We start from the raw sequence: 27,854 nt of genomic DNA, 5'->3' as shown, positions 1-27,854 counted from the left end.
GGGTTAAGGTTGTTAGCCGTACTTGAGAGTTCTGCAGTTGCTTCCGTCAACCGTGGAGTAGTAATAGCACTAGCATAAGCAACTCTAGCAAAAGTGATAGTCATAGTCATAGTTACCATCTGCAACAGGCTGTTTGACCACTTTTAATCATCAGAGTCTCTGGGATTTGCGCAAACAATGAATGAACCAAATGGGCATGGGCCAGGCAATGGGCTTGAATTTGAAGCGGAAACCAAAAACTGGTCAGGCATGTCTCATGTCTCATTTTATTTTAGTTGGACGCATACAATGTTAGAGGATGCCAGTTGCATAGAGATAGTAATTGAAATTGGCATTGGAAATGCAAAAATTCGGTTCATTGCATAATAGAAACGAGATGGGCCAGGGTAACTTTGTAAGTACCGCAAAAAAAAAACATTTCATTTCAAATTTCTGTCGAAATCTGCTGAATGACTAAATACTTAAGTAATAGACAAATGCGGACTACAAAGCATAGGATATTATTAAATGTTTCTGACAGCTATTTTTGATTGCTAATCTCTATGAGAGTTATGTATATGATACATTGGTTCGGTCCCCCCCCGATCTAGTCTTGTCGTCATCACAGTTTTCCAAAAACTATATATACCCTTTTTGCAAGGGTATAAAAACTTTGTTGAATGCAATCTTTTTATGGCAATTGGAAAAATTAATTTTTCAATTCATATTATTACTATTATTACTTGCGGAAAATGGTTTCAATAAATTGGTTAAAATTAAATGAACAACAGAGTCTAATACTTAGACCCTTTCTATTATTTCTTTTAAAATTAAATCGATTGGTGGGTTAAAATGGAAAACTGGAAAACAAATACAAATTAGAATGAATTAACAATTAATAAAGTAAATAATGAAATCAGAATAGTCATCTTTAAGTTGAAGTAACCTTTGCAGATCAGGAAAAATAGAACTAAAAGCAACTTAAATTTCATTACTTCAAGTTAATCTTAGATACATATTCTTTCTTAAAACTTCAAATCGGAGTGATAAATATAGATTATGTGACTTTTAAATACTTAAAATTTCTTCATTTGAGATCGAATTTTAAAATCAAAAACTAATTCTACTTATCCCAAGGAATTTTTGCAAAAAGTTTCTTTATTTTAACCTAAAACTCTCCCAAATTCTGAAGTAAAAAAGAACTTATAGGAGAACGTTTTCAGATCCTTAAAAACTTGAAGCTTAGAAGGATAACAAATAAAATTAAGATCAATCATTGAAATTCGAAAGTCAAAAGTTTGGAAAAGATTAGATAACTCCAAAAAAAAAACGTCAAGACTTCACTATGAAATCTTAAATTCTTCAATATAATCATCATTCATGAAAACTCAAAAATGCAATGCATGAAAAATATCCATCAATATCCAAAGTAATAATGCTGATGGTAATCGAAGAGTTTCTTTTAATTTTTTTTTTTTTACAAAATATTTATATGTAGTTTATTTGGTTATGCATGGTGTTGGGTTTGTTGGTGTGTGTGTATGTGTATTATTATTATAAAAAACTTTACATTTCGCTTTCACATAACTAAACTAACTAACTAATCGTTTAATATGAACTAATTAAACAGGTGTTTCTGTTTAGGCTTCATCGTCCAGTTCTTCATCATCCCATTCCCAATCATTGAAATCATCCTGGATATGGAAAAAATCATTATTAGATAGATTCTTGATTTACTTACGGAATGTTTTCTACTTACATATTCATCGAGACTTCCATTCTCCTCGGGCAATGAGCGTGGTGAACAAGATACATAAGCCACTCCCGTATTATAGGCCGAGCACTCGCATCTCTGTGGCTGCTGGGCGTGGCACTTTGTGCCACACGTTTGGCAAATATAGTGGCAAATCGTTTGATCGGATATTTACGTTCTGGTGCCAATTTTCGGGCACTAAACACCGAGCCGCCAGTCTCCAGGGCCAAGGGGGTGCATATGCCCAGATTACTCTTAGGTATATGCACCTGTTTGCGGGTCTCAGCATCTCCCTCGGGGAAACGCTTCGAGTAGACCAAATCGCGATCCAAGCCAAAGAAGTGACGCAACTTACGTGTACGTTCAAAATCGAATTCCGTGTCAGCTAGAATATGCAAATTGACTCCCTCCTCTTGCATATACTGCAAAATGGAAGTGTAATCATAGCGCATATCCTTTGCCGCACAGCTACTACAGGATAACAGAATGAATGTCTTGGATACACCTGGACGGAAGTTCAATTGGGCAGCTGCATGAATGGCCTGAGTGATATCACTACTACCATTATTTCCCGTGCTAATGTGATCAAAGTAATTGACCAATAGCTCTGGCTTGCTGGTAAAGACATTGCGTTCATAGATAATGGTACGCTGTTTCTCATATGGTGAAGCGCCTCCAAAGGCCACAACAGCATAGCTAAAAAGAAGAAAGATCAAGTTAAAAGCCTTTCTATTTCCCGATAAGATTTCTCAATTCCTTACCGATTATTGGTCAATTTGGCTGCCTGCAATTGCTCGTCAATGCTGGAGACAACACTTAAAATGTTCTTTGATTCCTTCAAATTGGCATTGCAGTCCTTGGCCTCCACTATGAAGACAACATCAGTACTTGCCGGTATATCAGCGGCAGTCAAATCCATAAAAGTTCCCTCTGGCACATACGAGCCATTTGATAACTGACAGCTAAATACGAAAGTAATCTTATAAAGTTTTTCATTAATAACAAAATGCTTTTGTGGCACTTACAAAACACATTGTGTGGGCACTCGCATGGGCACCTTCATGGCCGTACAGGTCTCAATGTAAGCCAATGCAGCAGCACATGCTCCCTTCACCGCCGGATGATCCTTGCGTATGGGCTGAGATTTCATGCCTAGATCGAGACACATTTCATAGAATGGCGTTGGATCGAGTATGGCGCTACAGGCCGATAGGATTCCAGTGCGGAAGAAACTGTGACACAATTCGTTAACCTCCTTGCTGGTTTCTTGCCTCTTGGCTGTTTGCGTTTGCTTGCAATGCTGCAAACTCCAGGAGTCCGTAAACTCTTGAGTTTGATTCGTGATCAGGCTATTCGACATGGTATACTCATCAAATGGTTCGTTATTCAGAGTGCCCAATAGACCAGCTGTTTTGGCGAAATACCAACCGCTAACCTCGAACCAGCAAAGATCAAATTGGACATTGCAATGCAAACTGAATTGAGTATCCGAGGTGATGGATAGAATATCCAATTCACGGTAAATGGTCACCGAATCCAATTTCAAAGGCAACACTGGCTGAGGATTGCCATTTATGCTGATATGCTGAAGATATATAAACCAAATTATATAACTATCCATCAAAGATCATTGTAGACTAAAAACTTACATCTGTACCCAAATCAATTTCTATTAATTGACCATTGGCTATAAAACTCAACTTGCGAGTCGAGAAGTCCTCCTTAACACGTCCTGCTTGTGGCTGGGCCTAAAAGAAAGTTTATTATGAACTAAGACAATTTAAGACAATTTCTCTTCAACTTACTCCAGGTTCTAAGAGCAGGGTAAAGTTTCGCCTGAAGAAATCATGAGCCAGAAGATAACTGCATTGAGGATTTCGTCTACCATTTGTGATCTCTTCGAAGTTCAAATTCAGGCCAACAAAACGTTGATCAAATGTCATATAATGACGAGAGTCAATTAACAAAGCACGTGCTGCAAAATTTAATACTTACAAGTTATAGTTTACATACAAATATTCAAAGTACTTACAATAATAGGGTGGCAACCAGGTCTTGGGATCCAAGTGTGCTCGCATGTTGTAGAGCTTCATGATTATGGATGAGTTTGTTTCCGATAGGAATGACTGCACTTTCGACAAAACCTTATATTCGGGTATCTCCTCAAATTTTGGTGTCTCATTGAAGGCATGCCAAGACATTGGTAACTTTTGCTCCAAATCAATAATACCCACTTCCGGATCGAAAACAAACTTCGTCTTTGCCTCCCTATACATGTCAGCCGTTTCCAAGGCATTCATGGCATAGTTGCGGAATTTGTTTCTCAACAAACCATAAATCTGGTGCAAACGATGTTCCAATTGCAATTCATCGGCTATCCAATCGAGTCGGCCCAAAATTTCATAATACTTTTGTACCATAAGCTGCACTTGCTCAATTTTCTCTAGTTCCTTCAATTCCTGCCAGATTTCGGTAAGCACCTCATTCAACTCGGCGCCAAATGGCACCAACTTAAAGTATTTCTCTTTTATGAAATTCCAGGCCAGAGTTGAATACTTTTTGATATTTGTAATGGCATCATTGGCCTTGAAGTCCCGATACAAACGTTCGGCGTCGGCTGTAAAACTGGAAACCTTATTGAAATACGGGGACTCTGCTAGTTCGTTGGTACGTTTATAGATGAAATCGAAAACTTCCTTGCTTAGATCCCAGGCTGTTGTCTCCACGAAACTTATGAATTTGAACATATGCGGCTCGAAACGTTTAAGTACATTCTTCCAATGATTCTCGGCCAGAGTCCAGGTCTTATGCCACAAGTTTTCAATGTATTTAAGAAACTTGATATGCAACTCCTTAACAAATTTGTCATACTTTTCGATACCCTTTTCCATTAGCGTTGAAATATATGTTAGACTCTCACCATGGAAGAAACGGCTAACAGCCACTAATAGATTATTATAGGTGGTCTTGATGGTCTCTATTAGCCAGACAATGCTATTGCGTAGAGCTTTTCCAGAATCACCCATGGCTTGCCATAATTCCGAGAAGATTTTCGGTAGTGACTCAATATGATCACGTATGGCTAACTCATCCAGAATGGTCAATGTAAAATTGACCACGTCTTTGATATAGAAATCGTTGGCTTCATACGATTGATTAACAAATAGACGTAGATCCTCCAAGTCTTCATCCAAAACACTTAACTGACCAATATCATCAATGAATTGCTTATTATATTCCTTAGCCGTGTTCCAAACTACGCCAACTGATTCCACAGATTCTGTGTAGACAGACTTGATCCAAAAATCAATGCCATCCGAGAAGGAGTTATAAATGGAATTGCCTACTCCACTGATTTTCTGCTTCAATTCACTCTTGATCGTGGGTCGCCAATGGAAGCGACCAGTTATCAAACGTGAATGATTCATTTTCAGATACGAGCTAACATCTATAATGCGAATTTCCTCATAGTTTCGCCAGATATCCAAATATCCACTACGAGTATCGGGTATATAGCCGACCATTTGTAAATTCTGGGTGGCATCTTCAGTCAAATTGAAATCCATGCGGGCATAACGTTCGTCCAAGTCAACGTAGATATAACCCGAATGATTTGTATCCGGGGTATCCCAAACAGTTGCATTCAGACCATATAGAGGGTATTTCATAGTTGGCAATAGCCACAATCGAACCGTGTGGAAAGGTGAACGACGCTCGTATTCCAATTCCTTTTTGTTCATATCAAGTAGAGCTAAAAATTTACCATATCTCGCTGGGAATATGTCACGTTTGTAGTGAGCAGTAGATTCGGTTTTATAGTACGACGGTCGTGCAGCCAATGTGCCATTTAGTTGGACATCCAATTGTGAGGCTTCATGTTGACCATAGAACTTGAACGTGTAGTTCGTGTGGCCCAATTGATGATACAGATCCTTCAGTTGTGCACCCAAGACAATCAATTGATCCGGTTTATTTGAATAGTTAATGGTCAAATGAGTTCTCAGTAAGTCCACCAAGCCACGATAATATGTGGCCTCGCAATCAATATCCTTCTCGAGATAAGGATGAGACACGGTCAGAGCAAATTTCTGATGATCGCGGTCTCCTCTGGCCAATGGCTCAGCGGTCCATTGTAATTTGCTGCGTATAGCCTTGGGTTGCTCATAGTAATCCTCACCAGCCCATTTAAAGGACAAATCGGAATTGAAGTGATTATCGGTGACATAATATGCACCACTAGTCGATAGATTGCGTTTGGGATAAAAGATTTCCAAGGCAAAGCTTTGGGATTCATTGCCAAACTAAAGAATAAAGAAAAGAGTTAAAACTTTATGATTATTATTAGTTTCCTCATTCGACTTACCTTACTAAAGTTGCCCAACTCCAAATTGTAGCCAATCCAAGCCGTTTCCGATAACTCCAGTTTGGTATGCTGTCTAACCACCTCTGTGCTGACATCTTCGTATTTTGTGGTCAAGACAACAGCTCGATTTGGATGAATGGCCACCACCTTGAATTCCTGTTCCTTGATTGTGGCTCGGGTATGCAGTTCACCGGTCAAATTGAAATTCTTTGTATTACGCAACTCATAGACCTCGATGTGCTTAATGTCTCTCAGACCACTTGGATCACGAATATCTCTTGTATTCACATAGTGTATACCCAATGGTTTCATATCATTCTGTAGGGTAATGTCTGTGGTGTCCTTATAGATGGGATGTTTTTGCTGTTCCACTCGTTTATATTTGCCATCGAGAATTTGTTGCTCATTGTAAACCACTTTCACATTACCAGAATCCTGATTTTGACGCTTTTGAAGTCCATAGACAATGTCAGCACGATGACGTGTGGTTAGAGGAACTTCAATTTCAACATTGCCATTCAAATTGTGATTTACATTATTCTTGTCGCTATCATAGGTGCTCTGTAATTTGAAATAGGCGCTATCCTTGGCAACAAAAATTTTCATACATAACTTAATTTACAACATTTTATCAACCTTTGTAATTCAAAGCGCTAACCAAGACATAGAGGGCGCTTAAAACCCATCATATAGTAAACAAGGAAACACCAAAAAACACGACCAACCGACACAAACCAAATTTATATCAGCAGCCATGTCGTAGTGTCCAGTGAGGCGAAAGTGTCCACCATGTAATCAATTTAGCATGGACCCCACGACACCCTGTTTCGCTCAATTGAATCCCCTTCAACGATAATCGGCAGTCCCCATTCCACACCCAATCTTTTTTTTTTTTTGTAAAAAAAAAAGGGGTAAAAAATTTTTTCTTTTCCTTAAAAACCTTTTTATTTCCCTCGAAAAAGAGGTTGGGATCCTTAAATTGGTTACTGATAATATTATATAAACAAAACAACGCCCACCAGACGGAGGACCCCAAACAAAGTCACCGTATTAAACCAAACGCCACACATCAATTCCACAGTCCACACTCAAACGCCACCAGTTGCAGTCAAAAAGATTTGCCCGATTAGATATCTGGCACATCATGAACCCATCCTCAATGGCACTAAAGGAGAAACGAATTTTCTTTGCTCCTGCTTCATTGATATTCAATTCAATGACACCATCGCGTCCACCAGTTTTTGGCTGCACACGCAACGTGACATCAATGGGCAAAGTATCGGCCATTCGCACAGCTCCTGTTATGCCATAGGTGGCCATATTTCGATAGAGATTACCCACAACATCATATCGCTGAGCATCCCTGCTGTTACGGGTGAGAGTGCCATGCATAGAAAAATTCCGATAGTTCTTCATTGGAGTCCATATTTCTACATTGAAGACATCCTGCTTCTTGCTAGCCCTAGTGCCATAAGCGATACTCTGACCATTGCGACTAAGGAAATTAAGATCAAAGTTGAGTTGAGGACTCTGACCCTTGGTCACCAAAATGGAGGTGGAGGCCAACTGAAGTGGCAACATTGTAGTATGAACTTTGCCATTAGCATTAATTAAATGCGCTGGATTTGTATGCCAATCAGTTTCGATTTGTAACTATAGAAAATAATTTGATTTTTAGACCAAAAGAAATTCAACTAGTTACCAACTAACTTGCCTTATTTATGGTGCCATTATCGGTGACCTCAAAACGTATATCTATAAGATTGTCGACAGCTGAGAAATCCTTTTTAAAGTATACCTGACAGGCATAGTGCGGTATGACATCCGTTTCCAAAAGAATACCCACTGAGGTCTCCAAAAAGTTGTCTTCATTCTATCAAAGAGAAGAGAAAGTAACATTTACTTGAAGTAAAAATAAAATCAAATGTTTTGCTTACCTCCACAGCAGCAGCCAAGGATAGATGGGTATGGGAAGTGATTGAAGTAATATTTCCCTTATAGGCCACATCATCCAATTCTAATCTGCCATTGATATCGATTTCACGTAATAGCTCATAGGGTGTAATCAATTTCAGCTGCACATTATGGGCCTTTGGCTTGACATTATCTACCACTTTGGTATAGTTCAACTGGAAACCCATTTCCTGCAGTTTGTCCAAGGCATCATGAACCTCAAATTCAATACGCTGATAGAACGAGTTGAATTGCAAGTCAACATGATACTCAAATATGGATTTCAGATCCTTAGCCACATTAAAGGGAGTGCTCACACTCAGTACATTGAGTACATTGATATAGTCAGGATAATGTAAACGATCCTTGAATTCGATGCGACCCTGTGGTAATTAAATATGTCCCACAGTTTGATATAAATCAACAATCTCTTCGATTTCACCTTCTCCGACTATAGTGACCCAGACCAGAGTATCCAATTCGAAGTCAACATGGTATGCGAAATAATTCTCATTTGCCTCAATGTCATCAATGTCTTCAGCAATTGATGGACTGAAATCATCATCGTAGAACGTTTCCAATTTCAATTTACTTTTACCCAATTGATTAATCAGCTTTGACATGGGATATCCATTGATCTTGGCCCCCAATTTATATTGCGAAAGTTTGCCATGCAACTGGAAGATAAAGTTATCCCTATGCAGGAGTTGAACAATAAAGCCATTCTCCTCGAAACCAGCCAGCGGGGTAAACACCAAATAGGAATACTCGAAATCAGTTATATTATGCATTCGCCAGACTCCAGAGAAGCCGAGAGTTGAATTATTCCACAAGCCTCGCATATCCACACGTTCCGAATTGAATTTAGCAAACAGAGCCGCCTGATGGAAATTCTCTATGGGCGTGGCCACACTCAATTTGACACGAAATCAAGTAGATCTTAATATCGGCCAATGCTTCAGCCCCCAGAGCTGCAGTTGGCGCTCGAACCTCTGCCACAGCATGACGTTTCTTTTCGTTGAGGCCAAAACGGACATTTATCGTACGGAATTTCTCTAGCGGTGTGGTTATATTAATGGTCAGCATGTTATCCGTGAATTTCTTAACATAGCCATCCATGGTGAGGGTGAACTGCCTTATATCGAATCCAAGTTGGGCAGCTCCGCTCACTTGACGCTGATCGTTGAGCATGAATTCGGCTGCTAGGCCACCCTTACGATACCCCTCAAAGGGACTTATCAAATGCATTGTACCAGAAACATTCTTATAGCGTTGATTACGCAAAAACTGCCACTTGGATAAGATATTGTAGGTATTGATTGTCTCATTTTGTCCACTATATCTCAGATATAGATCGGTGTCTATTTTGCTATTATCTTGCCAATGCTTGGCCTTTATGTTAATGGTGGGTATATCCTTGATGGTGCTATTGATGCCAAACCGTATATCAAAGCTCACTAATTGATCGCGTATATCATAATCGCTTTTGTAGCCCAATTCTAAAGTCTGATCATCAGCCCAGAAGAGAGTGGAGTTGATCAGGATTAAGTTATCCATATTGTAGACACCAGCGCGCAAACTATTTGTCTGCCAACCCTCGAAGGGCGTACTTAGCTCTGCATGTATCCAATTGTGCAAAAGTTCACCTGGCATTATGCCCGCATCATAGCTAAATTCAATCACCTCCGTAATGCTCCACGAAGCGTGTGCCTTGCCATAATATTTTGGTCCGCCCGTGTAGGTATTGAAACCGCAGTTGATAGTACGTTCCGGATAGGTAAGCATCACATTGCCATCATAGTGCTTAGTGCCTGGATTATTGTATTCAATTAGAAGACCCAAACGTTGGGTAGGATCGCGATTGGCATCCCATTTCAATTCCAATGACAATTCTTTGCGTTTCTCTATATTCAGCAGGCCCAGCTTGATATGGACATCTCGTATTCTGTTTTAAAATAAACACTAAGTACATTTTAGCAAAGTTTCCACTAAAATTTAACTTACTTGTCGACATGCAATTCCAATTGCAAAAGTTTTGGTTGCTCTGACAACACTTTAGCATTGATCCAATAGTCTCGCTCTTTAACCTTGAAACGCACTTCAGCATTGGAGTTACGATTGTAAGCATTTGCGGCATATTGTATGGTCACACCATATGGATCTTCTCCATATTTGGCTTGCAGATTATAGAAGATCAATAGCTGATTGCGTCCATAGACTATGTTTAGGGAAGTAGTCTCAAACGAAGAACTCTCTACTATCATTTTCAAATGATGCAAAGCCTGAACCCTGGAACTGCGATCCTTGTAGTTGCCCTTAATGGCTATGAAGTGCCCCGTGAACCAAGAACCATTTATGTAGATCTAAAAGAAGAAATAAAACCAACTTTAGACTATTTGCACCCATTTACAAATTCCGCTAAGAACTTACTATATAATCTTTTACTGCCTTCTCATTGACTTTTATGCTAGCCGTACACGAATTAAAGTCAGGCACTGTTACATTCATATAGGCATCAATGGCAAACAATTGTCGGCGGGGCAAGTGAACCGAAAAGAGTCCAGTAACTTCTTTTTCTGGAGCATATTTTAGACCCACTATCACATTATGCTCGGTGCCGTTTTTATTTCGCTCTTCATGTTTCACCGATATTCGATAATCGATTTTAGATCTGGGTAATTTAAGTTCCAGACTTGCTCTTGTCTTGGACGCTTCAGCCATATTTTCGGATTGGGAACGAGCAAAGATCAAACGTATCAAACTGGTATAATTGGGATTTGTATAGTCCGGTGCATTGTTGTAGGTGATCATGCCTTCGGTGTGACCCTGCAGGCTCAACCATGTGGCATTTGAAGCAAAATTGAGCTTGGGATATGCTGAGGTACGTAATTTCATATTGCCACGATATTCGGTTTTCGATCTGTCACCATTATTGACCAGACGTCCAGCAAAGTTAATGGTTTCGATCTTATTGGCTTGGAACTAGAAAGTGAATAAATTGGTATTAGACTATATTACAGTTTAATTCCTCTTTGACTTACCCTATAGTTAATAGTCATATTTGTCGAAGTCGTTACTTCACTCTGCACCACATTGCCACTGACCATTGCCTGAAGTTTCCTGGTCTCAAAAGATAGCTCAACATCATGTTGTTTGATGCCATTTTTCTCATTGATCTTTATGGAACCCACTAGACCAGTTATGTTTATACCATTAACGGCCAATAGCATGCGTGGCTTGTAGATCCAAGCAGTGAAATCCTGATAGCGTCTTAATTCCATACCTAAGTCCAAGGGGCGATTGCCGTTTGTATCCAGATAGACATCTAGGCGTCTATAGTCGGGATTGCCATCGTAACTGCAACCAGCAGAGGCTCTACTAGCTCCGTTAACAAAGGCCACCGAAGCATTGAAGGCATTTGGCACACTCGTTACGTTGGCCAACAAAACACGTGGCACTTTCGATCCTGGCGTTGTGAATACCAAGGAGAATTGATTATCCGTCTCCAATTGATCCCATTTGTATTCAAAGGCATATTTCTTGGCCGTCAAATCGGATTTCTTCAATATCAAGCTAAAGTTCAGGGGACCCGAAAGCAAAAGTGAGGGATAAATTGTTGTAGCGTTGCTCAGATCGGGCACACTATAATGGGAACACATTTGCAGGCCAATGGCTCGATCCAGAACTGGCCAAGTACAGGTGGAGTTGGAGCTACGTTTCTCAATGCCAGGTTGTGGTAGTTCCTCATCGCGTCTTATAACAAGCAACTCGGAGCGGGCACTGAAAATTTCATTCTTATCCTGGGGCAAATTGAATGAGAAGGATACTAAATTTCTGCCGCGCACCTTCAACTTGGCCTCTATTTCGGAATTGGAGTATAAATTGCTCTTGACCTTAATGCCAGACAGTCCCCAAAACATATCCGTTTGCATTGTTGTAATCACATCTATTGATACGGATGGCTTAAATCTGCCCTGTACATCGAAATGCCAATCCGTTACAGGATCCACTTGCTCTAGATTTCCAGAGATACGTAAGTCCACTGATGAGGCACCAAAAGCATGTATGGCCAAAGGTAAGCCCACTGCCAGGGGTACACTATAAGCTGCATCTAGGAACACTCTTGACTTGGTATACGTGAATTCCCTGCCAGACAAAACCTTCTGAGCCTGATGGAAGGGATTGAATTCCTGGGCCAAAGCCATCACCTCAAGCATAGATTCAACACTATAGAAACGCAAGTCATTGCCAAAGACACGTAGACCAAACTGAGCTTTTGGATTGTTGTAGTCATATTTTAGCTTGTAACCCAACTTGTCCACATTATTTTCAATGCTCTGTTGCCTTCCACTGGCACTCGAAGAGGCATCGCGTTTTGAACGTTTCCCACTGCTGAAACTCTCCTCGAAATTGTAGTCAGCATCATCATCAATGTCCTCCTCAACACCAGCTGCAGTTGAGCCCTGTTGGGCTTTTCTCTTCAAACGTAAATTATCCAAATTCAAAAGATTTTCCAAAGTGTCGTCTTCCTCTGCACTTTCATTGCCCAACCAGCGATTCAGGAAAGAGAGTTTCTTTCTCAGAATTTCTCCATTAAAGGGACCCTTTGGTCCAAAGGCTTGAGATACCAACTCTTCGAATCCTTCGGCTCGTGCGCTAAACTCAAAGAAATTAACAGATTGACCAAAAAGATCTGCTGTGAAATTAACACTGGCAATTCGGGGCAGATAAGAATCAGTGCCAAATATCAGATTAGCATCCGTGGTAGTACCTAGAAAACATAAAATATATTAATTTATAAAGTCACAAAACACAGTTGATTGAACTTACCAAAATTATATTCATCAAAGAACAGACTGTGCTCATAATTTCTTGAAAATTTACGTATATCCAATTTGAATTTCTCGGATAACTCATCATTCAAAAGTAAACCTTGTGCTTCAATGCGCACTGGGGAATTGGATCGCGCCAAATTGGTTAAATGGGACCAGACGTATGAGCCAACTTGATTGATTTTCTCATGCTCCAATATGGATTTAATGGTGGCCATTGATATGTAGTCGGGGCATCGCATAGTCTGTAGATAACTGTATATACGTAACTCCGCATTGAGGGTATAATCGCCATAGCTATCCAAAAAGTAGTTGCGATATTTAAGACAATCGACTCGACGGAAAGCTAAAACAGCCTGCAGACGTATTTCCACAGGTGTCTTCTCGTTATCCTTGATAATTCTTTGCAAATGCTGTGCAAATTTCTCAGAGATGGCACCAATATTACCCAAACCTTTTAACAATACAATCAATCGTTCACGCTGCTTACGCTCACCGCGATATTTTTGATAGACACTTAGAAACTCGGTCTCCAGTAAATTAACAATTTGCTGAACTTTCAAATTCTCTTCACAATTTTCATGATGTTTGCAATAGCTATGCACCACAGCTGTGGCTCCCAATGTGTACTCGGGATCTAGTTTATTTTTGGCATACTCCAATATGGTGTAGAAGGTCTCGAGAGTCTCGTCATCAGGTCGTGTGATAAAGGACAATGAGGTCATCCAACTGTATGCCATTTCCTTGTTCAACTTTTCGGTTACAATTTCATCGCGCATCACTTGATACGAAGCTGTACTGCCAATGTATGGCAGGGATTCAAGGACGTGATTTCTATGAAGAAATGAAAAATCGATTTAATAAGCAAGAGTTTTCACTACATCGTCATATTAGTCTACTCACCTGCCCTGGTCGCAGGTACTAGCCGAACGCTGCAGTAATGTGGAGAGCGTTTTGTAATTCAAACTTTTCGAGGTTTGCAAGAAATTTGTAAAGACATCAATGAACTCTCTTTGAATATTGGGAAAGCCCGATGCACACATCTGCACTAGAAGTTCACGTGCGGACTTTATCTCATCATGAGTGGGCTTAACGGGTGGCGTGTGGTCAAATATAAGTGTGGCACGACGGTCTATCATCTCCGTATCTGTAGGGTGGAGATGAGGGGAAGCAAATTAGATGAACTGAGACCCCGTATTTCATTTTCGACCAAAATTTGATTACTCACTCGTTTCAAGGAATTCACTTATGCTGTACGATTCCTCACCCTTCAGCTCTAATTTGCTCTGACTGGTGGTCAAGGCTCCAGAACTGGCATTTGAGAATGGCAACAGCAAATGGGTTTCCAGGCAGCTGATCTCCTTGTAGACACTATTGTCAACAGTTAGCTACAAAAATTGATTGCTTGTTTAGCCAAATTGGTCTCTATCTTAATGAAATTTATGACTTACATTACAATAGCTCTGTGAATTCAAAATGGGCCAAATGGTCTTGTCATCCCTAAAGGTATATGGAGTAGTCTGCAGCACTGATTGAGTGGCATACCGATGTCGGCAGGTGCCAATATCCTTTGTCTTCTTGATAGTCACAAAAACACTGTCGGTTGCATCTAAAGCATATTGTACCTGACATTCACCGGATACATCCGTTTCCGTTGTATTAAAGTCCACATCGAAGCGCAACATTGTGTTTTGAAACGCCGATAAGATTCCTTTTTTAATATTCAATACCCAGGCTGTCTCCTCCTTCAGTGGACAGACTTCACTTATCAATCCATCGTGATAGGCAAATCGCAGGAGATTCTGTCTCAAATCATTGGCCAATTCCGTACTCTTTGGATGAAGATTCTCGTATTCCTCGGTGACTGGGGTATCTTGATCACCGAAACTACTTTCAGCACTATTCAAAGTGTCATAATAATCAATCACCTCCTTGGGCTTCTCATCAAACCCGTCAGAGTTGGCATTGTCAGCCGTGAAGGCTTCTGATTTATCAAAGAGCTTCACATCGTTGATCCGCAAATATCCTTCACATGGCTTGGGGAAAAATATATCCAAATTTGCTTTTAAAAACAAATCGGAACTATTATCACCAGAACCCGCAAATTCTGTCCGTACTGAGACAGTGTAATCATATTTATAAAGAACTTCGCCATAATTGAATTTCGAAGTTTTCGGTTCACATTGAGGACGACCACAAATGCGTGGATCTTTAAGGGGATCTATAAGAGAGTGATAAAATATGTAAAGGACTCGAACAACTTCCATTAATTATACTACTTACTTTCCCTTGCTGCTTGACCAAGACCAAAAAGTAGTACCAAAACTATCCATTGAGTTGCCAATGAGGTAAACGACCCCATTATGGCCAAGGGCCTTCGTTTAGCTAGTTTTCTCTGTTCAAAGTTGAAAATAATATACAAAACCTGAAAAATTCAGTAAATGATTATAAATTTGTTAAATTTTATTAAAAGCGAAATGAAGAAAATATTTTTTTTTATTAATTTTATTTTTTTTATTTTTTTTTTTTTTTTTTTTTTTTATTATATATTGTTATCATCAGCAATGTTAAACTTTTGAGTATTGTTCGAAAACAGAATTTGATAGAATTATAAAAGGTATTTCGATCAAGTTTTTTAGCTTTTGTTTGAACTGAGTTGATCCATTTAGAAATACATAAATTCGTCTTTTTATTAACTAATAAATAATAAAAAACTATTGCAAGATTATCTATGGGGTTTCATATTTTTAATATTAGTTGTAAAAAGATTTGTTTTCAAAATGAATGTCACGAAAATCCGCAATTTGCACCAGGTTTTACATAAGAAAATACTCCATTCGATGGAAAATTTGTCCATCTTGATTTGGTAGTTCAAAAAAGTCTTAAAAATTAATACAAAATAATGGACAGACGACTGCAAGTCGAAAGACTTCATAAAATAGTACACAAAAATTATTATTATTGGCAAAACAAAATTAATTTTTGGAGATTAAATGAAAATTTGTGGTATGCTGCTTTGTTCATGGGCGGATTTGTGGTTTTGTTACTTAAAGTATGCAATATACTGGAAAAATACTTATTGTTTTTATCAAATTTATAACTTTTCGTTTGCCTTGCAACTTATAAATTGTCCATAAGTAATTTATACGAAAACCATTGAATTATTTGCTTAAAGAATTAGTTTTTATTCAAAGTTCATTTCATAATTTCTTTCTTATTTTTTCCTTAGGATATTTTTAGACTGATTCTTGGAAACTTTTGGGGGTCATTTTCCACCTGTTTCATAGCTCTACAAGCTAGTTTCTTTTAGTTGGACCTACAGTGTTTTCTAATTGTGTCTTTCTACAGTTTTGTTTCGACTTTTATGAATTTTTAATAATATTTGGTTAAAACTAATAAATAATCCACTCTAACTCAGACAAAAAAGCAAACCAAAATGGATTTTCTCTCTTCACGAGCTATGAAAAACATTTTCATTTAGGATTGGCAGCAATAAATTCAAACACTTTAGGGAAGTAAATTTTTCTATTTAACTATGAAATTTATGAAAATGAGCTAATCAAAGCCATAATTTATAATAATATAAATATTGTTTTCTATTCATTCCAAAACAAACCATTCATTAATTAAAACAAAATTTAATAAAATTGTAAAAAAAAAAACAATTTAATTGCTAATAATTAGATATATAACTAATATAATGTTGTGTAGTTCATTATATTTGCTTTAGGATAAGTTTTCTTCTTTGAGCAATTAAAAGTTTTAGACAGACAAAAGTTCATTAGTTAAAATCGTTTCCAGTTGATTTGATTACTGTTGCCTCTGTCTCACTCTCTCTGTCTCCCGCTTTGCCTGATTCCGTTTACACTCTTTCTCTATAACTCTCATTCTCTTTATCTCTTTTGTCTAGCTTTTTGTGAATATTCTGGACTTTAATTAAATAAATTTTGCATTTGATTACACAAAGCAATGACAGAACTAACAGCCTAAAAGTACAAGTAAGACCAATCTTACTCATACTTATTCCTTGAAGTGACATGCTGACAAAAGCAGATTTTCACTTCGATAGCCATTACTTGTTACTTTTTGCCTTGAATACCCTGTAGGAATCATAGGTCAAGGGATGGCTTAAACGCAAACGATTTATATTCAAAGCTTACTTGATGTAGGATAACACTTAAGTCGTTGCCTTGTTTATTGGCGATTCATTTTGTGTTTTTCCATAATATTTGTGCAAAATGATTTTTTCGCTCAAATGAGTTTTTGCATTTGTTCTCGTTTAGCTATGACTACTTGATTGTGGACTCGCTGTGTGTTGGCTTCAATATGGAAACCCTATGTATGTAGTCAGGCCTGCCATTATTATAAACGCGCCTCGTTTTGTGCGTTTTCCTTTCACTTAACCGAAAAGCAAATCAATGGAGTTTCCACTTGATTCAACATAAAACACACTTAGAATCCAAAAAAAAAGAACCAAAAAACCTAAGAACAAAAAACAACAACCTCCAGCTCAATCCACAAGACCCATCATTAATTCCAGCAATCCAAAATCAAAAGGGAAACACAGAGAGAGAGATTGAGTTGTGTGGGCGGAATTCGACAGCTCGATTGATGCCAACTCTAGTTTGCATTTGCATTTGATTTTCGCAGGATGCAAGCACTAGCAACCAAGACGAAATATAAACAGCAAAACACACAAAACAAAAAAAAAAAAAAAAAAAAATTGTTAACGCTTTTTGTTTTTGCCCCTTGCACTTTGCCAAATCGAGGGTCGAGAATCGGGAATGATTGCGGTAGTTCTTGGTGTTTGCTGACAATGATTGCTGCTACACAGAGCACTTAACTCCAGCACTCAACGGTCCTTACCCAACCCTTACGATTCTTCTTCTTCACTCTAGAATATGCATCGTCTCGTCTCTGTAATTCGGTTTTGTGGGTTCCAGTTTGTGACCGGCATATGTACACATACATACATACATATGTACATACATACAAGTACAAGACATCAATTCTTAAAAACTTTCAAACACATCTGTCAGAATCCTTGTATACCCTGTCTATCATTGATTATTGCATCGCATTTCCATTTATTGTGTTGATGGGTCAAATATTGATTATAAATCATGTTGGTTATGCCTCTCATATGCAGAATTGCATGCTTATGTTTGATTTTATTGCCAGCAATTGTTAAATGTCATTAATTTGATGGATTGCTTGTCTCTGACAGAATAGTATGAATAGGAGACCCAAATAACAGATCTACGTAAATGCATTTCATTCCTTGAACTCGCCTATTGACAAGTTAAGATTACTAATTAAAGATTATAATCAAATCGCTTATCTTTGTTGGCATTTGACAATGATTAAATTCAATAAAAAAAACCTATAAAACTTCATCAGGTGGGTCTTCTATCGTCATCTGCTGAGATCGAGGAGACTAGTCAAGCCCTACCAGTTAGAATCAGGCCTGAAAAGCAAATCCAGAGGGTGCAATCTTTTAAGTCTGCGAGGATAGTTTTCATTTGGCAGGTCTGCTGCCAGTCGGTTGGGGTGCATCTCAGGACCTCCTTGTGGACTGAGGCGATTTGTATGTCCCTGTCTAGCACAGAGTTCCGGACATAGAAGGGGGCACAGACCAATCTAGGTAGCGGCTTGTTTTGGAACCTAATAACTATTTTCACTTGACAATAAATTATGTCGGCAATAGTAAAATGGGGAAACAGAAAGAAAAATTAAGATTTTTGAAAGAAAAAGAATGTATCGTAAGATTTCTCTATCCAAACCAAAACCGGTCGTGTTATTTACTTATTCATCAAAATTTAAGATATTACCTGTGTAATCAAAACCAATTTTTCTATATCTAATGGTAAGTATTTACATTTGAGGTAAATGATGGCAAGGGTCTCCTTTGCATACCCCAAATAACAAAGTTGGAGCGTTGCTTAGTTAAAAAGACTAAAACTAAATCATCACTTATCACTACTTATTGAATAGCCGTCGTGTTGCTTTTTGGCCCTTGGTTATTTACTAGACTTTAAAACATTCAAATTGTACTTTCTTTTTTTTGCCATCAGCTTGTTGATTACATTTATCAGTTTATCAACTTAAAAGAGGAAAACACATAAATAATATTTCCCATACCCTTAGGTTAGATTTTGCAAATTCCACACCACAGGACACAATAATATTAATCAAAAAAATATATACATAAGCAAGCCATGGCCCACTCTCATTGCCTCTGCCTCTGTTACTGTCCACAGTACACAGTGACAACCCATCATAAATGCAACTCTATATTAGAGATTGGTTATATATTCCATTCTATTATTTGGTTGTCAGCGAATGACCCAAATGTCCCGCAGGTTATGGCAGCGGTGCTAAGCTGATAAGCGGCTTAACTTCCGCGTCCGTTGGACAGAGTATGAACTGTTTTTATGTCATAGCGAGAAAGAGAGGAAGAGTTTAATATTGAAATAGAATTTGTTTGAAAATGCTTTAACCAAAATGTATACTTTGATCAATGTATTATAAGTTAATCCATTTGAGCACTTTGACTTGAACAAATTTACCAAATAAAACCACAAAGTGCACATCAATCGCTTGCCATCCATATCCCTATACCGATTCCCAAACAAACAAAGTTTTCGTTTACTTGGCCAAAAACCAAAGAACACCAAAACAAAAAAAAAAAGAAGAAAAGAAAAAAATCAAACGCCATTTGTTTTCATATTTTTTCCTCCTGGGCTGTACGTTTTCCCTTTCTCTCTCTCTCTCTCTCTCTTTATCTATATCTGGCGACCTCTTCTTCTCTAGGCACCACTCGTAGTGAATTTCCCTGGAAAACATTTTCGTAAAAATGCAATTTTCAAGTGATGGTAAAGTTCGAGGGGAAGTGAAAGGTGAAAAAAAACCAGTCATGGCTCTCAGGTAGCATTTGTTGGTAGCTGGGAACGGGGAAGGGGTCGAGGGTTTGAACCTAAGAACTTTAGCAGATTGTTAGCGAGAGTGAAAACAACTAAAATACTCATAAAATTTGAAAACAAGAATTATGCTATCCTCTTGCTGAGTGCTTACCAAAAATTAAATTCATCAATTAGGCAAAAATAATAGTCAAGAATACTTTCGACATCAAAAGATTTTTGAGTTATTTTATAACAGAAGCAATACAATTACTTGAAAAGCAATCCATTTAGGATTTAGTTTCATGCCCACTTCGCTTATAAAAGATGGAAATTTTCCTCACACAAATTTTATAAGCTGAATCAAAATTGAATGAATGAATATACATATTTTATTGATGGCACATTACCAAACACTGTCTTAAAAACACAATACTTTTCATAATTACTTTTTGGCACAATTTCAACGATTCGAAAACAGGACCCAAGATAGATGGTCTAGGACAGCTTTGATGTCTGTAGTAGCCGAGGTCTCTGTCAAAAGACCTATTATCTGACAATTTTCAAACATGTTTCGTAGATTTCCTTTTTTTAAACTTAAGTCAAATTTATTTTCTTAAAGACAATTTAAAACTTCTTCATCGAAAGTACTTATGTTTTAAAGTCATTTAATAGCAATTTGTTTCACATAGATTGACCTTCATTGAGTTGTGAGAAGCCAGTGACTTATGTAGGTACATATTCAAGACATATGTAACTCTATTCATTTATTTCAATATTCAATACATTCTTCGTTCTATGAACTAGTTCAAACGAGTAAATTAAGTTATCAGATCTTTTAAAAATCTAATGACTCCTTTAGACTTTTGAATGCATTCATGTAATGCTCAATTTTACAATTATTGATTCGTAATTGTAATTGTAATCATTAAGTTGAATTAAGTTAAAGTTAGTCATTAAAACATACTTAAAATTGTTATGTTTTGCGTTTAATGCTATTACAATGACGTTCACATGGATAGGTCCATTGTTGTGATAAGAAGTGCAAAGCTTAACACAACCTTTAGATATAAATTTCATTCAAATCCTATTAAGAACTCTAACATAGCGAGGTTTCCATTCAAAGAATTGATGGTAAAAAGGGATCATGAGAAAACTATCAAAATTTAAAGTAGTGCAATCAAAAGGTCTCCTCAAAAGGGTCACTAGTAACCCAACATTTCACATTAGGTACCTGCATTGTGTGCTTTTACTACCACAAATGCCCTTACTAAGATTTTACAAAAGAAAAACTTACAAGGCTCGTAAATTTTCATAAGTTTCTCTAAATTTTATATAGACTGAAGCACTACATAAAATAATATGTAAGACTTCCATTAATATGCCAATATATGCTTACATCTTCGCGTCTATACCTTATAAAAATAAAATTCCCCTTCCAGAGAATAGAAAATGGTATAGAAAGGAGAGAGAGGCACGAAAAAAAAGCAATGTTAAAATTTTTGCACTAACATAAATTCTCAAGTAAATGCAATTACGTTTGTTGCAGCAACTTACAGTCAAGTGCAGGAGAAAAGAAATGGTTTCGGTTTGGGTATCCACCTTCTTTTTTTGTCAGCAAGGGGGAAACTTTGAAACATGTGTGGGATATTTTCTTTTTTATACACATATTTTATACATACATACATACATACAGAAATGTCGTGAGCTCTTTTCACTGCAAATCTAATAACAAACTAGACGACAGACTTGAGAGAAACATCCAAATTTGATCAGAACTTAGTGCTACCAATGTCAACTAAATTTAAACTGACTCTAAGAGTCGCGTATGCAAAAATTTGTTTATTGAAAAGAAAAAGGCAGAGAGAAAGAGAAAGGGAGCTAAAACTATATAGCCCTGTAGTAAAGAAGTAAAGTGCGTGAGATATGACAACGGAAGCAAACAGTTATTGCATAAAGGTGAAGCAGTTTCTAACATGCATCCTGTTTGCCACGAATTCAACTCCCCTTCGCCTTCTGCAATGGCAGGGAAAAACATTGCTGCCAATATGCATTGTGAATGGGCTGGCAATGGCTTCTTCTATTAGTTTTTCAGGACACACACAGACAGAGCAGGCCACATAGACAGCAGGATCCCTTTTTCCCCTTTGTTCCTCTGTCGTTTCGGTGTAGGCTCCTTTTTTTTTTTTTGTTTTTGTTGGCTTAACTCTGTTCTCACTTTGTTTTTCCAACAGTGGCCCTAATGGGCCTCCCCATTTGCCATTCCTACAACATCTGTGTGTAAGTGTGTGGATATGTAGAGGGTGGGAATGCATTTTTTCATGTTCGATAAAGACAAAAGAGCCAGCCATGCTGGAATGCCGAGAAAGAAGGGAGTCTCCGGGTGAAACATTACATGTACATATGTATGTTCGTTCGTGTGTTGGGTGAGAAATTGGAAAATTGAAAATGATGTGTATCACTTGAAAAATGGCTAATAAACGAGATTAAAATTGCCAAAGGCGTGATTTTTTCACTCTAACTGGCTTTGCCAGTGAAGAAGGTATTGAAGAATTTTGTGAGTTATGAAGCAATTCGAATTGGGACATGGATAACACAAAAAAAAAAAAACCAAAAACTAAGAAAAAATATACCTAAAGTAATGGATAAAACGACTTCGTAAGCACAACTAGTAAAGGTAAAGTAAATTGAATTTTTGGTCGATTAAACCTAGATTGAATTTTGTACTTCAGGTTTAAAACTGTTCAAGTTTTAAAGAATGTAAGGCATGTCTGTGTTCTTTGAGTCAATTGTGGATATGGTTTATAATTAATACATCTATAAATACAGTAGAAAAAGTGGAAAACATCTCTCTTAATGCTCATAAAATCAAGAGGAGAAAACTTGAACAATTGTTTACTGTCTGTTAGCTACTGAAGCTTATCTCCCAGAGATTATATACGAGAGGTCACACCTCTATGGCTAACAAGGAGTATTGTTAATTCATCTCTTATATACCAATGCTAGATACATTTATCAGCAATAAATATTTCCAAATTTCATAGAGTTTGATTTGTAATTTACATCATATATTAATTGTTTCACTTACTCCCCTTTAGTTTAATAATTTTTCCCATTTGCTTTATAATTCCAGTAATTCATAAAATACCACGAGATTCTGTGATGATAATCAGATTGTGGTTTCATTTAACCCATCGAGTATTTGTTTTTTTAATGATGATGCATAGAAATTTAAGTGAAAATATTTATTCAAACTAACGTAAACATTGTAAACAACTAAAGTAAGTGTTTGTAAGCTGCTTATTTCACTCATTAAACAATGAAAGCATTTAAGTCTTTATGTTTTTTCCCCCACAACCTCTGTGTGGTTATTTGCCAGAAACTTACAGCATTTTGTTTTAAAAGAGTATTCCAACATATTTGATAGTAACAAAATGGTATGCTTAATGCACAGTGCTCTACGTTCGATGCATTAACAATGCGAAAAAAAGTACCCATACGCAACGTTGTCCTCGCTATAGCAAACCCAAACCAAATCAAGACCAACAGATATCGTATTTTCCACTAACCAAATATTTGCATAATTTGGCAATGCTCACTTAGATTTTGATGTCAGATCTTTTGGCACATTTGTGGTGTGCGTTGGGGAAGAATAAGAGAAAAACTATTATGCAAATTTTTACTTAAAATGTTGAAAAAAAAATATATATATATGTAAGTATGTAAAAGCATTCACAGGCAGCATTTGGTGACTTGCAGGCAAAAATGCAAGCCAGTCACTAGTCCGATTGGTCGAACCCACTTATTTCAAGGTGTTGCCAAGCATTAACCTGTAAAAAGTGCGCTTTTTTTTTGTTCCTTTGCTGGCCAGGTCCTTGGCCAGAACACGCAGCTCTCTCACCTCTCATTTGCACCATCTCTTTCGTAAGGCTTTTGGCTCACTTTGTCTGGCTGCCTTTTCCCTTGGCTGTTTGTTGGTTTTCATGTGGCTTAAATCGTTGCCATTTTCACAGACGCCTGCCTGCCTTTTTCTTCTTCCTGTATTTGTGGTTGCTGCTTGCCGCTTGCTGGCTGTTGTTGCTTTTATCCAGGCTCCTGTCGTTAGGCTACTTAGTTTTTAGTCGCCCGCACTTTTGCTTCGTTTAATTTTTATGGCTTTGTAATTAAAAAAAATTATGACCAAGTATGTAACAGCCAGAAGACGGGGTAAAGACACAAAAAAAGTAAAACCTGGACTAGTTTTCACTGGCAGCCAAAACAACAGGGAAAAGTGCCAACCAACCAACCAAGGCATCTGTTTAAGCTTCTTTTTTTACGGTTTCCAAAGTTAGTAGACTTTTTTATATGTGCTCTAATTGAAATATGCACGTGTTGCTCTTGAGTTCGGTCCTTCCCCCCCTCATTCGAGCGAACATGCCAAAGAAGTGAAGCTTAACATTAAACCGAGGAGGACCAGAATCGAGTCAAAGTGAATATCCCAGAGCTTAGTAAGGCTAAAGGCTAAGGCTCTTTTTGGCCGCATGTGCTCTACAGAGATTTAAAGTTTAATTTCATAAAACTTGCATCTAAAAACAAAGGCCAATTAAAACTCAACTAATAAAATATTTACAAGTAACAACTATAAGCTTAATGAGAAATAAAAGAAATGATTAAATTTTCTTGATTTGAAGTCCAAAATCTACATCGACAGGGTTTCTATATTTTGTAGTTCCCTTATTACATATAATATTAAAGATCTAAAGTTACTCTTGATATTATTTAGTTAGTCTTGAGTTCATCTTCTACCAATTTAGATAATTTCTCTGATCCATTCACCTGGCACTTGGTCTCACTAAGCAACGTTGGAGCAGTTTCCGGCAATGCCATGGCAAATCCGCCCCACTTAATCTTGTCTGTGACCTGGACCAAAGCATATTTAGGTGTCGGCTTTGAAAGCTCTGAAGGTGTCTCCATTTCTGGTTAAGGTAGATTGATGTGCTCTCTACTTGGCCTGGCTCGGCAGGCAGGCAGTGTGACAGGATGACAGGGTGACAACATACCGTGCGACGACAGCAAATTATGTCAAATGTCCTCGTTGTCGTCGTCGAGCTAAATGTAACAGTGTAATATAATATTTTTAGGTTAACTTGGGGTTAAGTGGGGACTAAGTGTTGACCAAAAAGCCATGAATGAATGGAACACATTTGGAACAACAAGTGGAGAATAGAGAAATTAAAGATTTTTTTTTTTGTTTTTTTTTTTTTTTTTTTTTTTTTTTTTTAAAAACCCCCCCACACACACACACACACATAAAATATATATTAAAAAATTTTATATTTTTTTTTTTTTTTTTTTTGTTTTTTGTTTTTTTTTTTTTTTTTTTTTTTGTTTTTTTACTTTTTTTTTACTTTTTTTTTTTATAAGTATCTCCACACCTGAGACATAGCAGAGAAATAGAAAAACCTAAGCAAAATTCTGTCTTTTGGGCCACTTTCCGTGAAAATTCTCTTGGAAGTGCAAAGACATTTTGAGTTAGTTGGATTGTTAAACAAATGTCATGTCTTTTATTTTTCCTGTGTTCCTCTCTTCGTTTTTTTCGTTTTACATTTGACAGTAGCCTTAAAGGGGTGCAAAGTATTAGAGCATAAATTGTCATAAATTATATAGAGAGACATGTGATTGCAAAAGTTTTATGACTTTTTAAAATACTGTCCATAATTCTGAATTCTCTGTTCTTTCCTTTTGTATTTGAACTTTGATTAATTTATATTTATGACTTGTCATCATGAACATATTATTTTGTTGTTTGTTGCTATTTTAGTTAATCTAATTGGCAAATATTAAAAAAAAAAAATGATTCATGATGTCATTAAATTGAAATTTTTGCTTTTAATTCCCTGTAAAAATACACTTGACACAATGTGAACTGTGAAAATGTCCTTTTTTTTATTTAACATAAAAATATGCATAGAAAAAAAATAGCTAGGTATAAAACTTTTAATGACGAGCCACTAAAAGTAGCGTGATAATTTTAATAATATTTAACTGTGTATTAAATACATGAGACCAATTTCTAATATACAGAGTTGGCAAAGTTTTAGTGACAAATAATCACTTTTACTTTGATAATATATGACTTTGATAATATAACAAAACAAACTAACTTTAATATAATGTTCTTCTCTAGGTCTTCATCGCAAAGATCCCAATTTGGAACTGGCAATCCAGAGAGGACACAAATTCTAAGGACTTAAATATTGACAATACAAATTTAATCTATTAATGAAAGTTCAAGATCTAGCAAAACCAAGAAGGACAGTAAGCCACAAATTTTAGAACCAAAAATTCAATTTGGGACCAAGTAAAATTGTGTGCAAATTTAGGGTCCTTTTAGTTTAAAGTTATTATTTAATTCATAAGCTGTAAGGAAAAGTAAATAAACTTCCCTTTGAAATGGGATATTATTTATCAAGATCGCATTACAATTAGATAGACTTGTTAGCCTTGCTAGAACAGATGTTTGTTCATTCCATCTTTTCGTATCCTATGCAGTTTAAGTAGAAACGACGACCGCAACCCATAGGAGGTATAAGCCCATCTAATTGTTAATCTTGGTTTGATAGTTAGTTGATTAAGACGAAGCCCCTACACTAACTGAGATGGGGTCAAAAATAGTTGGTAGGTAAGCGGGAATCTGCAGTTGTAAGCTATGCCATTGCTTTTTCGCTTAAATAAGTTGTAATCCTCAACTAGTTTTAGCTTTAAAGATATTGTCTACAAGTGTTTCTTGATAAAGCTATACAGACAAAAGTATCACCTTTAAGATAACCATAAGATTTATTAACCTCAAACCAGTTTTGATTATTTTACAAAACTGAGATCAACAATTTACACTTAGAACTTTATTATTTTATAGATATTTAGCTAAACTCAGCTCCCTAATTATATTGAAAATTCATAGACTAACTTCTTAGTAGAAAATTCTTGTATAAGATGAAATATTTACTTATAAAGAAACTATGTTAATATTGTGTGAATAAATTAGGTTCAAACGAAAGAAGAGATCATTATTTATTTAAATCTATTATCGTGTTGAATATTTCAATTCTATAATTGTAGGTATATAATTATTATTGAGTATTATATATGTATTATTCAGTGGCACAAAAATAAAACATATATATACATAAATATATTTTGCTTTCTTCACTTAGCTGCTTTGCCTTAATATAGTATATGGTTAAGGTCTTTGTAGTTAATAAGTAGATTACAAATAAATATGCCTTATCAGCACTGCACGTTTTCAATTCTTTTCAGTATTGAAATATATGTAGGTACATATACATATATTGTATTTTATTTGAAATATTTTTTTGTTGAATTGCAAAATCTGTTAAGCTCATCTTTAGACGATTGCTCTTGCTCTTTTTCTTTCCACTTTTATAGATTCTTTCTTATCACAATTTTGTTATTTATACAACTTTCAGTTGTTGAACTTTTGAACTGATCTTATCACATACAGACTGATTATTACACGTAAGCATAGAACAAATTTTTTATTAATTTCAGCGCACATGTTTAGTTTTAGGTTATTTCCATCGAATTGTTCACTTTAATGCAGATTTCACTTGTTTTTGTTGTTTCAATAATCGTTATTAACCTTTTTGCATGTTTATCGTAGCCTACTTTTCAGCGAAAAAAAATGCAAATATCTAGATGTAATTAGATATTTCCCCGTATTGAAATGTGCACAGTTAAAGCAAATGCAAGGCTTTTAATGAGTTGCAAGTTCACTTCCGGTAAATTAGACACACAAAGACGGAGAGAGAGAGAGATAGAGAGACAGAAGGCAAAGGGCAAAAGGGGCCAACACTTTAAGCCCACTTGAAGCACTTTAGATAAAGTTGTTTTAACGGCTTTTTAGCTGATCAAAAATGCGACGGCGCAACAGGATAAAGCACACACACACACACACAATGCTAAAGTGTAAACGAGAAATGACTAAACAAGAAATTATCCTTACTTCCGGTTTTGATAGAGACGCGTCGTTTCAAACGGCGGCAACGACAATTCTCAACTTGAACCTTTTCAGAGAC

The 27,854-nt window shown here is 36.8% G+C and overlaps 1 protein-coding gene across 1 annotated transcript; it reads right to left on the bottom strand.

Moving 5' to 3' along the window:
* Window positions 1–1,464: 1,464 nt before the first annotated feature.
* On the bottom strand, window positions 1,465–27,854 carry Apoltp (Apolipoprotein lipid transfer particle). The gene is given in 22 exon segments (XM_068294842.1): window positions 1,465–1,673; window positions 1,739–1,842; window positions 1,845–2,428; window positions 2,494–2,694; window positions 2,758–3,317; window positions 3,382–3,480; window positions 3,538–3,707; window positions 3,765–6,033; window positions 6,096–6,680; window positions 7,164–7,748; window positions 7,810–7,968; window positions 8,033–8,978; window positions 8,980–9,993; window positions 10,053–10,411; window positions 10,479–11,030; window positions 11,090–12,819; window positions 12,879–13,714; window positions 13,784–14,027; window positions 14,109–14,268; window positions 14,332–15,101; window positions 15,164–15,305; window positions 27,782–27,854. Coding segments are annotated over 21 exon segments (12,060 nt in total). The 5' UTR covers window positions 15,243–15,305; window positions 27,782–27,854; the 3' UTR covers window positions 1,465–1,619.

This window comes from Drosophila tropicalis, unplaced genomic scaffold, assembly GCF_018151085.1.
Source record: "Drosophila tropicalis isolate 14030-0801.00 unplaced genomic scaffold, ASM1815108v1 contig_845, whole genome shotgun sequence".
In the NCBI taxonomy this organism is placed as follows: Eukaryota; Metazoa; Arthropoda; class Insecta; order Diptera; family Drosophilidae; genus Drosophila; species Drosophila tropicalis.
This window is presented reverse-complemented; position numbering and strand designations above follow the sequence as displayed.